This window comes from Astatotilapia calliptera, chromosome 12 (assembly GCF_964374335.1).
Source record: "Astatotilapia calliptera chromosome 12, fAstCal68.1, whole genome shotgun sequence".
In the NCBI taxonomy this organism is placed as follows: Eukaryota; Metazoa; Chordata; class Actinopteri; order Cichliformes; family Cichlidae; genus Astatotilapia; species Astatotilapia calliptera.
The window spans coordinates 22235893-22254004 of record NC_137433.1 but is presented as its reverse complement, the minus strand read 5'-3'; the positions used below and the strand labels follow the sequence as shown (position 1 = coordinate 22254004).

General features: G+C 41.5%; 1 protein-coding gene across 1 annotated transcript; it reads left to right on the top strand.

Annotated features, from left to right (window-relative positions):
- The first annotated feature begins 2048 nt into the window (after window positions 1-2048).
- Window positions 2049-17697, top strand: LOC113033716 (leucine-rich repeat-containing protein 43). The gene is made up of 12 exons (XM_026187772.2): window positions 2049-2269; window positions 2346-2558; window positions 2922-3032; window positions 5368-5510; window positions 9024-9262; window positions 9385-9548; window positions 11205-11343; window positions 11751-11893; window positions 15585-15674; window positions 16776-16988; window positions 17161-17242; window positions 17453-17697. Exons 1-12 carry the CDS (start codon window positions 2183-2185, stop codon window positions 17590-17592), a joined length of 1764 nt encoding a protein of 587 aa, XP_026043557.2. The 5' UTR covers window positions 2049-2182; the 3' UTR covers window positions 17593-17697.
- Window positions 17698-18112: the final 415 nt, after the last annotated feature.

The following is an 18112-nucleotide window of genomic DNA, read 5'->3' as shown; positions in this document are numbered from 1 at the left end:
CCTGAAAATGTAAAGACATTCCTATCAGGCTCTTTACCCCAAAGCACCTTTGTGCTTAAATATACAGCTGCATGGAGCTGCTACATCAAGCCTTTGTCTTTGTCAGATGACTGGTGTTAATCAGTAAATCTGAGATGAAAACGATTGAAATGCACACATTTACTCTTCCATTCAAGGAAAAACACAGATTTAATTAATAATAAAGTTATGTTTGTACCTGTCAGGAATTATTGTGTCATTATTATTCACCTCTGTATCTCCTTCCTGCAAATGTCTGGGAGCTGCCAAGGGTTAATTGCTAATTGTTTACATTAACAAGGTGTGGCTTGAGGTGTGCATTTGGCTAGCTTTGGGGCCTGGTTAAGTAAAACTTGAACAAAGAAAAAGAAGAAATACTGAAAGGAAAGCAAGATGGCAGTGAAAGAATAAAACTTAGAACTGATTATCAGTCAACCATCTTTTTAGCTAATGTTTAAAACATTGTATGTATGCTGCTGTCTGATGCTGATGGGGACACTTTTGCACAGCCTTTGCAGAGTCACATCTACGTCTGTTTATCCTGATGGTAAAAACGTTTGACATAAATGTAAGACAAATTTTCACGTGTCCATGTGACCAGATTTTTTTCAAAGCTAAGTAAGCTGCACTGTTAAAGCATTAGACTGCGACTGTGTTATAATACAGTAACTTATATTGGGAAAAAAAATCTGAGAAAACATTTTAGCTGCACGAACAGACGCTTTATTAACTATTTATTTGAAGATGACATTTTTCAATGTGACTACTTTTTTAAATTTAGGATTTAAAAGAGAGTTTAGAGTCATTCAATTTCCCAAATATTCATCACAGCAGTTTTTCTGCAATATGTAAATATTACTTTCTAGACTGTCCTGATTTGGTGAAAAACACACATGCTGTTTTAGAAACTTTTAACCAAAGACGAGAATGATTCAGCCTTCCTTTTGTGGTTTCCTGCTAACCTTGTTTCTTCTCGTAACTTAGTATGGTGTCAGTTGTATTTAGCAGCATTTTAGAGAAAATCTGACTATCTTCCTTTAAATCGACTCCTAGTAGCGAATGACCCCAAATAATTCACTTATTGTTTTTTTATGAAGTGTTCTTTTCCTTTTTTTTCAGGAGTCCAAATAACTTTTGTTTTCTATAAAAGTAACATCTTTAATTTGCCAGTGAGGTAATGATCACTCAGTCCAGTAGTCATGTTATAGTCATACCCATTATAATAACCTCTTTATTAAAGCATTACATTCATTTAACAAAGCTAGAAAGTTATCATACAATCATTATTTGATGAGGGTGGCCTGTAAATAACTATCAAAGTAAAAGTCCTTTGTGGAAATAACACTATATTAAGGCCAATACGTTCTAATTCAATACAGTTTGTCCACTGGATTACATTACTGCGAATACCCTAGTCCATAAAAACCATAATCCCTTCACCTTTTGCAACTCCACTCTCTTCTGTAGATGTTGTAGCCAACCACATTTAGTGCAGCAGAGCCATAATTTGTAGGAGAAAGTCAGTTCAGTTATTGAGAGCAAAAAAGAAAGACAGAATAGTAGTTGGGTGTAAATAAGATAAAAACCCACAACATGCATGCAGGGGATGATGGAAAACTATAGTCAGGAAGAATAAAGAAGAATCAAGACAGGCAAAGAATAAAAGTTAAAATTTATTGATTAAAAACAGATGAATAGTGATGATTTAGGAAGTATGGCAAAGTCGTCAGGTGAATGACCTTCAGTCGGCTTTTCTGTCCACTTCCAAACACAAATCCTTTCTACTAAGGCAAAGGTCATCTCACCACAGAGACAACAGGTAAGGCCAAAGAATCACTCACAACAAAGAATCACCAAGCTTCATCAGAGAAGAACAGCCGTCATTTTATTCAGTTAATGTGTTTGATTTTTAATGGTTAGTAAAACAGAGGACTTCAGAGCCATTCATGCCGAACTCCCTCCTAATGTTTCACAGGGTAGCTGCATGGAGCCCCAGGTGTTGCCAGGCAACCCTACAGGCATTTGTAAACAAAGAGCAGAAGTCCTTTTCTTCTGACAGACAGACCAAAGACTGACCACGAATGCACGAACTACACTAGCTACAGTGGGACCGTGGTGTAAATCCGCCTAAATGTGATGAAGTTACACAGTGACTAAGTCAGCCATGAGCTCAAGCACACTGTCTGCTGTGATAGAGAAGCTGATTCGCAGCCTATGTCTGAATGACTTTCCCGGTGGAAATGGCACATGGGTAAGTATCTAAAACACTGACTTGTCTATAAATACTTTAGAGTCTAAGACATTAAAAACATGGATTCAATCTGCAGAGAAACACCAAAGGGAGTGCGGAGCGAGCAGAGATGGAGTCCACGGATGCTCTCCTGGATCTGCTGAGCTGCCCTCATTCTCCATGGCGCCATGATGCAATGTGGAGCCCTCAAGCTTTGCCTCTCAGACAGCTGGCTGTGCTCACACCTGAACGCCTTCACGCCCCCTTCATTTACAACTACTTCACTTCACTTCGTATTGTTGACAGAGACGTGAGTAGGCCTCTCATTAGGAGTGCACCTGTGTTCACTGATAGCCTTTGGCAACAGTCATTGATCAGTCTATGATCCACAGTCATTCAGAATAAAACATTTTGTACCCCAGATTGAGAAGGAACCATATGAGTATCTTCACTGACTGTGATATGAAGGGTTATTGGGGGTGAATTTTATATTTGTCCCAATGTTAAACTGCTGTCAGTTTGTCTAATGTTTCTTCGCCACAGATTAGCTCAAAGCTACCAGTTTGCCTCGGATGACTCCTCACCCCACTATTTATCATAGCACGGATTTATTTAATGTTTGATGCTTTTACACATTTGTAAAGGTTTATCTTCTGTCTGTCTGCGTGTTCAGGTAACAGCCATTGACGATGGCCTGTTGAAGTTCTCAAAGCTGGAGGAGCTGGTGCTGAGTGCTAACAAAATCTCAGAAGTACCCACAGTACACCTTCCCCGCACTTTAAAGGCAAGTCCCAGTCCTGCTTCAGCTTGAATTTGCAGCTCTTAACAGATTAAGTGTAGACAGCATTGTTATCATTTAAATGTGATTCATGATTCACCAAAAAACACTATAGCTGTCCCTTTCTGCATCATCAAAGACGACACCCTTGCTTTCGGATTTACCCATGAGATCAGACGTTTAAATACTCTCATCATTGCCATAAATGTCATGGTAATTTTGGACTTTAAATGATTTCTTTTAACTGTATTTTTTCCAGAGTACAATGATTGTACAGCATACCTCTAATGATTTAACAAAAACAACAACAAAAAAGAAATTAAATGCACAAGTTTGAATTTTTTTTGATTTTCTCTGATCCACACAGGGCCAGAATCATACAAATATACAATATGAACATGACGCGCAACCAGTAGTTCCTCTTTGCAGCATAAAAGTATTTGTTTGCCAGCACTCACTGGATTGACCAATACTTTGGAACAATGAAAAACATTCATGGAACTCAGTGAAAGAATGAGAATGCAAAATTACACAAGTTGGGAAAGTCTCTCTCAGACATTTCTCAACAACTTCAGGTTTCAACAGCATTAGTTCAAACTGTGTCACCACTTTTCCAAGGTGTGGAGGAAGACCCATATGATCACCATCAGAAGAGATTGCTTGGGATGTTCATGAAGCTCCGAGGCTCAAGCCTGCCATGAGCTGTTGGACAGTGTTACTCTCCAACAGTGAAGCCAGTCTTATATCTCTATGAACTGAGAGGGTGCTGACCAAGAAAGAAGCCCCTGCCTTAGTTGAAACCTTTAAGCTCAGTTGAATGAAGTTTGCAAAGCCCTCTGGAGAAAGGTTTTATGGTTAGATGAGACAAAGACTGAGCTATTGAGTTTGGAAGAATCAAGGTGAGCTTTCAAATCTGAGAACACTGTACCAGCTATCAAGCATGGCGGCGGTTGCATCATGCTCTGTTTTGCTGCCATTTATATTGTCACATTGCAACACATGCAAGTGGATAGAATAATGGAGGAGGAGGACTACCTCTAAATCTTTCAACTTCACCTCAAATCAACAGCTACATGGTTGAAAGTTGGACACATTTGGAAGTCCCAGCAGGACAATAATCCCAAACAAACTGGTTTTGGAATGGACACAGTAGGCTAACATTAAACTTCCCTTAATGACCTTAAAAGTTGGGTCTGTGCCAGCAAAATCAACCAGTTTGAACTCGAACAATTCTGCCAAGAAGAGTGGTCAAATATCCAGCCAGGCTACCAATAGTGTCTCATCCAGGTGCAACTTGCTAAGGGGCGTTTAACCAAATATTAGTGGGGGTGTGTGTAAAAGTCTGAGCCTCTGTGTACATGTTTACCCTGTGTGAAGACGAAATCCAAAATAAATTCAAACTTCTGCACTCAATTCTTGTTTTTTAAAGTCATTAAAGACATGTGTGCTGTAAAAACTTTAAACCACGGAAAAATAACAGTTCAAATTAGCACTAAACCCATGATGACTGTGTGTAAATTCTGAACACAAGCGTCTGTGGGAAAGTGGTTTTAACGTGTTGATGCACTGAGAGCTTAGCCCAGCACAGTCTGGCAGTGGCGGCCTGAACGAGGGGTGCGTAGAGTCATCTGCAAATCCAGCCACACTGCTGGCTTTGCAGATGCAGTGAGAATCAGATTCAGATTCTGTGATGGAGGAAAGAGCTTCTCAGCTGTTCTCACTCTCTGCCACACAGTCTCTCAATCTGATTTTGTGCAGTTTCACTATCATATACCGATGCAGCTGCTCTGGATGGTCTTGATAGTCCCTCAGTAGGAATGTGGTGAGGATGGGAGGTGGGATGTAGGCTTTCCTCAGTTTTTGCAGAAAGTAGACATCCTGGCTATTGAGATGTTCAAGTTCTGCACCAGGCGAAGACCGAGGAATCTGATGCTCTTGACAACCACAGCCTAGATAACACGAGAAGGTGACGATGACAAGTGCTGCAACCAGTGTGCAGTGTCACACTTGCTCTTTTGCTTTCGCGTTCTCGCTCTTTGTTCCCTCTCTCTTTCACTCTTTTATCTCTCTTTGTCTCTTTCGTTCAGCGTGCACACAATAACGCATACATGCCAAGGACTGTGAAGCTTTAAAGTTTTGGGCTTTAATGCACAATCAGACTTATAGCTCAGCAGCTCAAGTCAATCAGTCCTTGGTGTTTATTTTGTTTGTTTCTTTTTCATTTTCAGATCTATGATGATGACGCCCAGCAGGCTTTTATCTGAAAGTTCAGAGAACATAGTGTAGCTGATGCTGCATGGAGATGAGTGAGTGACACATTTTGACCATGTTTCTTTCAAAGATTTTGGAGCTACGTGCAAACCGGCTGTCGTCTTTAGACAGCCTCACCAGCGGTGCTCCTCCTCCCCACCTGCAGTACCTCGGCCTCGGCTCAAACACTCTGGGTTCCCACAATGATGTCACTCATCTTACTGGAAGACAGTGGTTAGTTCATAATACACACCACACATGCACAGACACACACACATACACACAAACCGGAAGCTTTCTGGCATTTTAAGAAAACCAAACCAGGTCAAATCAAGCTTTCAAGTGCAATTGTGTACTTTCTAATCAGTCAGCAGGTGACATTACTTCATTGCAGGTTGCTTTTATGTGGATTTACTTCTCTTTCACACCTGTGTGTCATACTTGCACTGATCAAACTGAAGCAATATCAGCTGGTTTGCTGCTAAAGTGGCCACCAGAGACTAAAACACACCCTGTTGGGAGTAAAATCTTTTCATCTCACCCACAAAACTGTGAGGAAAAAACAGAGCTTTCACAGTTTACAGAATTATAATACCAGAGGGGAATACAGGTCTGATGATGTCTGTGTCTGTTGCAATCAAAAGGAAGTATTACAGCTTCATGTTAGAGCTCTGAGGCTTCTGCTCTTAATCATCACTTAACCAGAACTGCAGACATCTACAAACCCGTCAGGATTTTTCAGAACAGGAAGTGTTAAACATCTTGTGAAAACAGGCGTATAATGGCTCGTACAGGGGAGAGAGGAGCCTTGTTGAGCAGCTTTTGGATGGACTTCTTTTGTCCTCCACTTGTCCAGTTCCCTCAAGATTTTTTAAGGACACACTGCACACAGTGCCCATAAATGTCATGTTTTTGGCTTGTAGCTCGTTGGAAATCGTCTCATTGGTGCAAAAATACTATTTTATGCCTACCAAACTATGTTATGTTATATGTTGGGTGTAGTCTATGTCATTTTCACCAATTCAGTTAATAAAATGGGAACAAGTGGTGTGTTTTTATTTTATTCATAGGTCAAACAAAAAAACAAGCAAAAAAAACCCCAAAAACAAAAAACACAACAAAAACTTTACTTTGAAAATGGACAATGACAAGAAGTGGACTGAAAACGAGTGAAAAACAAACAAAACACTTTAGAAAGCCTGGAAAACGAATGCTCAACACCAATTAAAAAATAGCTTGGCTCCTTGGAAGCAAAAATATAGAGAAGACTTTTACACAGTATTTTACAAATCTACAAAAATGTGATTTGAACGTTGAGTGAACCATGGAAATTCATGAAGTGTCTTGATAGAGTGTCGGGTGAGCTGCTTCTGTGCACCTTTAGTTTTTTCAAGATCAAGATCAACCCCCTTCAACCTGATAGCTGTGAAGGCCACAGCATTCGAATGATATCACGGCCTATGAATGACCGGCTCATATCAGGAAAATCCCAGCAGAAATTTACCATCGTAATGCAAAAATGATCAGTCAGAACAGCATCGTCATGATTTGCAGTGAATTTTATCTCCATTGGTGGGCGGCTGGATCCCCGTTGGTACACATGCACACACAGTTTGTGATTTTAAGGGTAACTTTCCAAGTGTGACCACTGACTGAGGGTATTTTAGAGCCTGAGATTGTCTCAAAAAGACACAGTTGCATTGATGTTTATAGTTTGAAACACTAGAGGACCAAACATACAGCTTTGATTTTATTTCTTTTTTGGAGTTACGTTGATCAGGTGCCTTCTGTGGCCCCCTTGGTCCATTCACTGAGACGGTGTCCCACATTTCGAATGGCGTTCATTTTTGAAACTCAACTCTGTGAGAGAGACAGACGCAATGTTTCTGTTACGCAGTGAACTTTATCAGTAAAAGTTGGACTTGTCTTGGCTGTCATCATGGGTTTCCAGCAGGTTAACCTGACACCGCCCTTTGCTGCCTACGCTACACCCAAAGATTGCAGCTCACAACTGATAAACACCACATAAGAAAAAATTAGAAGGAAACGCAGCTACATCAGTCAAGACCGGGAAACTTTAAGTAACTGGCTTAAACTAGTCAAAAGGGTTTTTACAAGTGCTCATCAGTCATTTGTGTGCCATACAATGAAACTGTCATTGGTTGCATCCCAACTGAAACCTCAGCATTAACAACCAGAACAGCAAAAAGGAAGGAAACAAAAACAGGCATGACATCATAGACGGAGGAAAAAACAGGTTTAAAAAAAGAAAAAAGAAAGAAAAGAAAATCAAAATTTTAAAAGAGATTTTAAAGGCGATTTAAGTGAATCTGGGATGTCGCGGGAGGAGATTTGCATTGTGGATGCAGAATGAGATTATTACATCTGGATCTTAAATGACTGGCACACACACTTTAGCGATAACTGTGATAACAGCCTACAAGGATGCTGTGTCATAGCCGTTCGCAGTTGACTTGATTTTGATTTCCCAGATAAATTTCTTTGAAATTCATGACTAAATAAAGCATATTTTGAATATGACTGACGTGTTTAGATCAGGGATGTCAAACTCCTTTTATAGTGTGGGCCACATACATTTTGAACTTAATTAAGTGGGTCGAATTGGTGAAACTCAGCCTGTATTTATATTTACTGTGAGCCCAGTGTAAAAAAAAAGATCAATTTTTTGATCTTTTTTTATGTTTGACACCCCTGGTCTAGAGAAACTGTAACTATTTTAGACACGGACGGATTCGTGTCAGTGCGACCCTGGGTGGAAATTACACTCAGGGATGAGGAGTAATGGCTCCTGCGTTTCTGTGAAAAACTACTTTGTGCTCCTCAGTTTCACTATGTATATACATTCCCTGGCCACTTTATTAGGCACACCATTTCAGCTGCTCATGAGCGCAAATATCTAATTAGCCATTCACGATGTAGCAATACAGTGTGTTTAGGCATGTATGAAACTGAGTATCAGAATGAGGAAGAAGGATGATTTAAGTGAGTTTGGATGACAGCTGTTGATCTTCAGGGATTTCCCAGAACCATCTCTATGAGTTATAGAGAACAGGTTGAAATAGAGAAAGTATCCAGTGTGTGTGTGTGTGTGTGTGTGTGTGTGTGTGTGTGTGTGTGTGTGTGTGTGTGTGTGTGTGTGTGTGTGTGTGTGTGTTTATATATTATTATATTTTTCTTTATGACTTTTATGTCACACCCAAAACAACCTGCTGACATTCAATTGGGGTGAAAAACGAAAAGCTGCTTGTCAGCTGAGAGAGGGAGATAAGCTACAGCAGCCAAAGGCCGCAGTGTGTCCCACACCTGTTAGCTAAGAACAGGAAACTGGGGCTACAATTCACACAGATTCAACATGAAAACATGGTGAAAAACATGATCCATCCTGCCTCATATCAACAGTTCAGGCTGACTGTTAAAGTGAAACAGTGTTTGTGTGTGTGTGTGTGTGTGTGTGTGTGTGTGTGTGTGTGTGTGTGTGTGTGTGTGTGTGTGTGTGTGTGTGTGTGTGTGTCTGTGTGTGTCTGTGTGGTGTGAGGTATTTTATTGGCACACTTTGGCCCTCTTAGTACGAACTGAGCATCGTTTAAATATCATAACCTATCTGAGTATTATCCATCCCATGAAGATGGATGGAAGATGTGTTAAAACACAGTTAATAGCTGCATGGATCACAAGTTGTCTCATACACATCTGTCCTGTAAAGCCAGCACCTCTGTCTGTCCTCAGGCCACAGCTGGTGTGTCTGGACCTCAGCAACTGTGGGTTTCAGGACCAGCCAGCTCTGCTAAATGGCTTGAGCACCCTGCCTTGCCTCAGGACGCTGCTGCTGGAGGGAAATCCTTTCACGCTTGCATCTTCATACCCAGGACTGACTGTGGACAGCCTCCCGCAGCTTTCCTGTCTGGACACCTCATGGATTTCCCCAGAGGAGAGGATTCGCTTTAGGGGCTTGGCCAAGATGAGTGGTGAGTGTGTAAGCTGCCCTATGAGCCCTGTGAGCGAGGGCCCCAGATTTCTATATAATTTTAATGCACACTGAGCATGTGCTTACAGGTCATAACATCAGAATACTTTTTACTTTGCACAGGCCTGGCAGTAGGCATAGCGTCACCCACAGTGAGCGTGGGCAGGATGATGGGAATTCCAGATCCTCGGATGACTGTGGATGACAAAGCTCCCGTTTTCCCTGTGGTCAGCTACCACTATTTTATCACCTACGAGTTCCTGAGGCATCAGACACCTGCTCACTCTGTGACGTATCCTTCCCACACATTTTTAGCATAGCTACAAGTTTAAATGTTTTTAAATGTTTTGGGCCTCATTCTAATATGGTTTTAAGCATTTAAGCTTTGGACGTACAATTGTCAGAATAAAGAGTGCAATTTAGTCAAACAACATATTTCCTTCCTGTGTTAAAAGATAAAGCTACCCACACGCTGATAAGTTCGTCATTTGTTGTTTCCACCTTGGTTACGCAATCTCTCTACTACACACTACATCTTCACATCTTTCTTCTTCTTCTTTATTAAAATTTTACTACAAATTGAGGTTTGTGGGGGTTTTTTAACCTCACCTTTCTTTTGTTGCACGTGATTAATGTATTTACTTCACTGCTGTAACTAAATTAAGAGCAACAAGCAGCAACAAAATCCTTCTAAAATCTCTATCTAGCAATTTACCGGCAATCTTAAGATTTGTTTTAAATTTCTAAATATCTTTTAATGCAACTGTATCTAATGTATTACATTAGATACAGTTATAAACCCTGTTTAACTTTAACAGGCCAACAAAGTTTTGCTTGCATTTACAGAAAAAGGTGAACGAGTCATGGTGAAACATAGACATAATATTTAATCCCACATTGGGGAAATTCACTTATTACAGCAGCACAAATGTGAAATTGAGATATTATATATTAGAAAACTAAAAATAGAAAAAATTAATAAGAAAAATCGTGTAACGGCTATTACATGCAGTAAAATGCAACAAGATTTTTTGTACAGTTCAGTGAGAGTGAAGGAGAAATATTGTTAGTATTAATTTTACATGGCATGAGTAATATTTTTATGTTATTATAATACAGTATATATACATATGTGTGTGAGTGTGTACCTGTTTAGACATCTTTGTGGGGACCAAAAATCCTGGTCCCCACAAGTTTGAAGGCATTTTTCAGACTTAAAATGTGGTTTTAGTGTCAGGGTTACAATTAGGTTATGGTTAGGGTAAGGGTTAGGCATTCGTTTTTGATGGTTAGGGTAAGGGTAAGCGGCATGGGTAAGTACATGAGTACACACGTGCCATAGGACACATTTACAGTGCAGTAATGTTTAAAAAAATGTTGCATTTACTGACAAGGTTTGGGAGCATTAATAGTTTTCTTTTTTTATACTTCTTTAATATGTAAATGTATTTATTCTTCTAAAATGGCAACTGCTTGTTTTTCTACTACACATCTGTCAGATCTGATGACTTTGTGGCCATTGACTGATTGACTCAGTAGCCACTTTATTAGGTATAGCTGTATGTTAATGCAAAAATCTAATTAGCCAGTCACACAGCAGCAACTCAAAACAACCCGCTGACGTTGACACTGAGCACCAGAACGGGGAATAACTATTTCACACACTGCTGATCTACTAGGATTCTAACACACAACCATCTCATACAGACAATGCTCTAATCGCTGGAGAGATTGTAACTCCACTTTCTATGTTGTAGACAGCAACAAGTCTTTAACGTCACAAAAACACAATACACAAGCCACACACTTCAGTCAAAAAGGAAAACGAGCACATCATTTCCTAAATTTAAGCACACAACTGGGAGGGAAAAGGACTCAGAGTACCACAGAAGTAAAATTATCCCATTACTCCAAATTGAAATTGATTTTCTTTTTTTTTACAGAAACTTGACACTGAGACAAAATCTGACACAAGATCTGTGACTGAAGGCCAACGATCAAACGAGAACGGCAAAAAACAGACGTCCAAACAAGATGGCGGCATTCTGAACTCAGAGAAACCCAGTTGTGGCAACACATGTGGTAATAACACTTATCTCATCTGACCTGTGTGTCTTTGACGTAAACGTCTGACTGCAGATGAAGCACAGCAGACACTGTGACAGCTTTTTGTACAGACACTTTGATTTCTTAAACTTGGTGATGTGTCCTGTTCAAATGAGAGAATTTTTCTCTTATAAAGTTTGTGGAATTTACACAAGTGCTTTAAAGGAAACTACAGTCAGATCAGCCGATGAAGAGCTGTATGCCTACATAACCTGAAACCAAATGACGAACCTGATCTTTTATCGCCTTCATCAGGTGTCAAAGGCACTGATGAGCAGCCAGTTTATATCTGGTTTACTTGTGTGTTTTCTTTTACTGCAGTGTGTAGTCATAACGATTCAAAAGCTGGACTTTTTTGTATGTTTTTCTTATTTACTCCTCAGAAGTGTTAAGGCACAGCACGTCCAAGCTGTCGTGGTCAGAGAGCATGGACTTCGGTGACACGCAAACCCACACTGTGAGCGCTCTGGGAGATTTAAAGAAATTCCTCAATCGGGGACTGCGTTTATGCTTAGAGGAAGAAAAGGTACAGAAAGTCAGGTTTGATAGGGTGTGTGATTGCTCAGGCCTGCAGCCAAATTTTTCTGATTCACTGAAAGTTCTTCACTGAAACCTGAAATGACTCAAAGGCACTTTGAAGAAGTTAAAGTGCTTCATTGGGGTCATCTTGAATTCAAAGACACACAAAAATCAAAGTGAAAAAATGATCACTTTCTGGAAAAGGGTGGAGTGCCCACTCCGGGTCAGGGACGAGACCCTGAGTTTAAGTATCTCGGGGTCTTGTTCACAAGTGATGGGAGAAGGGAGCGAGAGATCGACAGACGGATTGGTGCAGCGGCTGCAGTGATGCGGACGCTGTACTGGGCTGTTGTGGTGAAGAGAGAGCTGAGTGTGAAAGCAAAGCTCTCAATTTACCGGTTGATGTACGCCCCTACCCTCACTTATGGTCAGGAGCTGTGGGTAGTGACTGAAAGAACGAGATCGTGGATACAAGCGGCAGAAATGAGCTTCCTCCGAAGGGTGGCTGGCCTCTCCCTTAGAGATAGGGTGAGAAGTTCGGCCATTTGGGAGGGGCTCAGAGTTGAGCCGCTGCTCCTCAACATTGAACGGAACCAGCTGAGGTGGTTCGGGCATCTGACAAGGATGCCTCCTGGGCGAGGCCTCCTGGGCGAGGTCTTCCAGGGATGTCCCACCGGGAGGAGGCCCTGGGGCAGGACACACTGGGTAGATTATATATCTCGGCTGGCCTGGGAACGCCTTGGTGTTCCCCCGGATAAGCTGGATGAGGTGGCTGGGGAGAGGGAGGTCTGGGCTTCTCTGCTTGGGCTGCTGCCCCTGCGACCCGGCCCCGGATAAGCGGAAGAAAATGGACGGATGGAAAAAATGATGCTGCAGGCTCGTCCGTTTTGCCAAACTTTCAATGCAGCAACTCAGAATGGTCTGTATGACCCCATGTGGTAGTATGCACTAGGGGTGCAACGATATTCGTATCGATATTGAACCGTTCGATACAGTGCTTTCGGTTCGGTACGCATATGTATGAACAATACAACATTTGTAATTTATTTTATCAACTTTCCTTCTGACGATGCTGTCTGTGTTGAGCGCTCAGTGAATCTGCGTTCGACTACTCCGCCTAGGCTGCACTGTCGAGCGCAGATCCACTGAGCCTCAACACAGACAGCATAGTCAGAAGGAAGAGCGCAGGGCACCTCCTCCACTCTCATTCAGATCCTGAAGGTAAGCGCGTCATGGACTAAAGTAAAACAGTATGTTGGATGTGCCACGCAATGCTTAATTACATGGGTGGGAACTAGTGTGTTAGCGCAGTTAGCTCGTTAACATGTTTGCCGTCTAGCCCCATGCATGATCGGTGGTAGCTCGTTAACGGAGATTTGCCGTGTTGTGGCGTTAAGGTCATTTCAACGAGGTTAACCTGAAAGCACTAGTGGGAACACAACGAATATGACTGCACATTTACGCCGACATCATCCTAGTGCAAAGACAAAAACAACAAGCATGCTACTAACTTTAGCCAGTCATTTAGACAGCTGTTAGCACATGATTCTCCTTATGCTGCTGAGAATATAGCCCAGAAGAAGCGGATAGTATAGCTTTTATTTTGGAAAGAGACATTTCTCTGTAATAAACTCTCTTTTCCAAAGATGAGTGATTCCTCAATCAGATACAGGGCTCGCAATATCGCTAGCCCGACGTCCTGGGGCTAGAGATTTTTCCAGTCGGGCTACCAAAATCTATCTCTTCCCTGCCCGTCGGGCTATTGTAGGAAGGAAAAATATATGTCAATGCTTTTGCATTCTTTCAGAAATGTAGCTGGGTAATTATGTCATTGGCATCGGTGAGCCACTGTCAATATGTGTCATATTGAAGTCGTGTTTGAATTTGCGCTTGTTTTTTTGCTTTCACTTTGCAATCATGCGAACTGTGTATAGAGAGCGACAGCACTGATCTGTGAGTGATGATAATTTGTGCATCAATTCCTCTGACATCGTCTTATTAATCGTTAGCTTACTATGCAAACATGACAAGTGAAATCTCCCGCAGCTTACACATGTGAGAGGCTGATCGCGCAGAGAATCGCTGAGCTTATGTGAGTACAAGCAGCAGGATTTATATTTTAGTTCTGCTGAGCCAAATAAGACAGGTCAGGGTGAAGAAGTGACAGCCAAAGAAAAGCTTACCGCAAAACGGAAAAGTTATGACAAATGAGACTATAAGGCAAAAAGAAAGTGCAGCTTTATGGTTTCATGGACAAAAGAATTTCTGTTGCTGTGATATGACGAGCTAAATAACCAGGGCTGCACATAAGTGGTCCGCAGGTGCGCATTCGCTGTCAAAATAAAAAATGCGCACAAGGGTTAGGGTTAAATTTAAAAACTGTACTTTTGAGTTAAAATATATATTTATAATTTTAATAAATGACAAATTAAAAAGGCATGAACATTTTTTTGTATCGAAAAAATATCGAACCGTGACACCAAAGTATCGAACCGAACCGAACCGTGAATTTTGTGTATCGTTGCACCCCTAGTATGCACGTAATGTGACGATGGATGAGGTCCTGCGGATCTAATCCCAGATCTGGACCAGGGTATCACTCTTGGACAGTCTGAGGTGCAACCTGGTTAGATGGACTACCCCTCCATGGGTATACCTCCCCAGACAATCACTGGGTCACCACCAAACCGGTCATGCTGAAGGATGTTACAGGCAGCTTAAGGTTCACCTCAGCCTCTCCTGACCCTTTCATGTCTGTCACATGTGCTCAGGGTGAACCGGCTCTCATTTGTGAAAAGTGGTGGACCTGCCAGCTCTGGTATTCTGTAGCTAAGAGCCAGACAGTGAGCACAGCGCCTACTAAATGACATTGTCCTCAGGCCACCCTCATGAAGTCTGTTGAAGTCTGAGGTCATTTTGTAGCTGTGGCAGAGCTTATCTTGTTCCTCTGTGCGCACTAGGGTAGATAACGGTACTGTTGATGGCTTAAGGACCTTCTACGGCCCTGTCCCGCTCTACTAGAGTAAGTGTCTGTCTCCTGGAATCTCGTCCATGCTATTGAGACAGTCCTGGTCCAGGTGTTACCTCCTACCACCAGCAGTGACACAGATCCTACTGCCAGCAACCTCCACCTGTAAAACCATTCGTGTTATGGGGGTTGTCTTATTGTTCTCACTGTAGTGCACCTGTTGTTAATTTCATTAACACCAAAGCATCTGAAACTGTTTAAAAAAAACCCCCTCTGATACTAAACTGACCTGATCAATATCCCAGGAGTTTAATCGACTTGATGCTGCACTCTGATTAAAAAGAGTTCCAGTTGATGATAACCTTGGGCCTGTTCAGTACTAATGTTGTCTCTGTAAGCTTATTGATGAGGCTCTCCACAACAGTCACAGTTTATCATGTTGACCAAAATTATTTGGTTAAACCTAAAAATAAATATATTAGAAGCAGGAGACAATGAGCAGGTCACGAGCATGTGTACTCGTACTCAGGGTCTCAGCCCTCCTGAGAAATGGGTCATTTGGTAGCAAATCAAACACGCAGATGCAATAAGGGAGGAAGGCACCTTATCAGATTTAGCACATAGAACACCAGAAATATTCAATTTTATTTCTGAAGCAGACAATGAGCTGAAGATTTGTTGGCCACTGTGAGCCGCAAAATGAATCGAAACTCATAGTTTGTGGTTTTAGGTCCTGTCATGGCCTGCAGCTTCTGAAGAAGTCCCGCTGACCAAAGCCAACCAAACTGGAAAAGAGAAGAAAGGCAGGAGGGAGAAAGAAGTGAGTGTATCATGTAATACCATTGAACTGTAGGTACAGCCATCACCTAACTCACCGACTGCAGACACAATAATGAACTTATTTTCAGGGAAATCTTGCACCGTTGTGGAACGTGGAAGAAACTTTGTGATGTGGACAGATACTCTGATTTTTACGTCTGGGTTCAGTGTCGGAAGCTATGCTTTATTGCATACTGTATATTCCTTTCAACGCTGATGGTGCCTTTACTTCAGAGATGCAGGCTTTTGACGAGTGTCAGGGGTGATTTGTGCAACACTAGGCGAAAGCATATAAAGGTTCAAAAGTTCAAAATGGACCAAAAAGTGACCATTGGGGAATCCCAAGAGCTGTTTCTGTTTGGTGCTTATCATAAATACTGAGAGATTAAAGGTATGCACATTTTTTCTGTTACGGTGGAGTGGGTGGAGATAAGTGTCAGGGAAATAGCAGTAAATCTAAAAAACAACTAAAAGGTTCATGTTTATATGTGGCACCTTCTTTTTTGCATAACAGACCTTTAACATGCACTTGATGGTACAGGGAACTGTGATCTCAGATGAATATTTCTGGAGGTGTTCCTGAATCCATGGAGGGATTTCTGTGACATGTTTTTAATGCAGTGCTGCCTGACGATCCAACGATCTCTTGCGTAAGGAGATTCCTCCAGATTATCTGAATCTGTTGATTTGATTATTCTGAAATCATTTATAGATGCAGTTTTTTGCAGGTTGGTGAACCTCTGCCCATTTAAGTTCTGTGTAACTTTCCCTCTATAAGATTATATCCAATCATGTTACTGACCAGTTGCCAGTAAACCTAGTTGTAATAGTCACTTACTTTTTCAGGTTTTTGTTGCTCCCGTGCCAACTTTTTAAAGATGTGTTGCTGCCAATAAAAATATTAACTCACTCACTTTAAACACTTTCTGTGTCCTGTGGTGGATAAAATTTGGGTTTATGGATTCTGGTTTTATTTTATTTATTTTAATTTTTTTTAGAAATGGGGTTGTAATCAACCGAAACATAATAACTGCTTGGAAAGCCTCAATGGGACTGTATATAAACAGAAAGTTATTTAATGTCAATGGTCTCTTCTTTCTAGTCTCCAGTTAAATCTGATTTCACCAAGTCTAAAGACAAAAATAAAAAATCTGTATCTGAGCTGGTCCAAGATGCCCCGATCAGACGAATCCTTGGCTCCGTGCACATCCCCCTGCAAAGCCTGGTCAGAGGAGGCCAGCAGGTTAAAGTCCTCTGTGACTTTGGCATGCTGCACACAGACTCTGAGGTGGAAGCAACACAAACACATCAAAAGGCAAGTTTGCACATATGAGTTTATGTTTTGCTGAGATATTATTGCTGTTTTCTGGATGAGTTACATGGGACAAAGGTTAAAATAGGAAAATCCATCCAAAAGAGTAGCATTGTAGGAAAGGACACAAAAAACAAATTGACATGTCCGGGCTATTTTTTTCGTACATCTTTAGGATTTGGGAAGGAAAATCAAAGACGACAAGAAGGAGGACAAGGAAACAAAAGGGAGACAGCACAATGCAGCATCGTCAAAAGGTTAGCGAGAAGACTGCTTCATGACAAAATGGCTTTGACATACATAAGACAGGATAAAAGCACTAGACCACTTTGAGAGTCAGAGCAGCTGTAGATGCTGTGGTCTGTGTCTAGGAGAGGATATTAAGAAAGAAGGCAAAGAATGAAATTGCATCATTAGTCAGTGAGCTTTTCTTTTTCCGTCTCTGTAATCCTGCGTGATTTCGGCAGATAAAGAGAAGAAGTCACTTGAGGTGCACGACTCAATAACCAGCCAACAGGAACCGGTGATTGTGGAGCTGATTGTGGAGCTGAAGAAATGGCAGACTGCATCTGAAGCTCACCACTTCCTCCTGCCACAAACCTCCTAAGGCAGACTGCTCTCCCCGGGGTCCGTTTGTCCTTCCTTCCTCATGACTGTTAACTGTGACTGTACCGTTGATTTAACTGCATAATAAATTTCTTGCCTCTGCAAAGTACCGCGTTACCAGGCTGCTGTATTTGCATCCTATGTGCATCCTATGTGCATGTTCTGTGTGCATTTAAGTGGACTGGAAAATGTCCGTACTTAGGGCTTATTCAGAACCTCAAATTAAATATCATACCCAACTTTGTGTTCATGTGACATGGAAAAACCACCCAGACTGACAGATTCCTTTTAACTACATGGAAGCTATTTTTTTTTTTTACTTAAATCCACTCAGTGAATCACCATCTTGTGGTGGTGGAGGGGTTTGTGTGTCTCAGTGAGCCCAGGGGCTATGTTGCTGAGGGGTTTTTGCCCCAAAGCAAATTAGTCCTGTATGAAGGGCCAGACAAAGAGTGATTCAGAGGACCTCTGTAGAAGTAAAGAAATCAAGAGAACGAATTACTGTGCCCAAGATGGGGTTA

Coding starts and splice junctions, on each gene's coding strand:
- LOC113033716 (XM_026187772.2), top strand. CDS start 2,183: ATGAGCTCAAGCACACTGTCTGCTGTGATAGAGAAGCTGATTCGCAGC. Junction 2,270..2,345: donor CCGGTGGAAATGGCACATGG/GTAAGTATCTAA, acceptor TTCAATCTGCAG/AGAAACACCAAAGGGAGTGC. Junction 15,675..16,775: donor AAGGCAGGAGGGAGAAAGAA/GTGAGTGTATCA, acceptor TCTTCTTTCTAG/TCTCCAGTTAAATCTGATTT.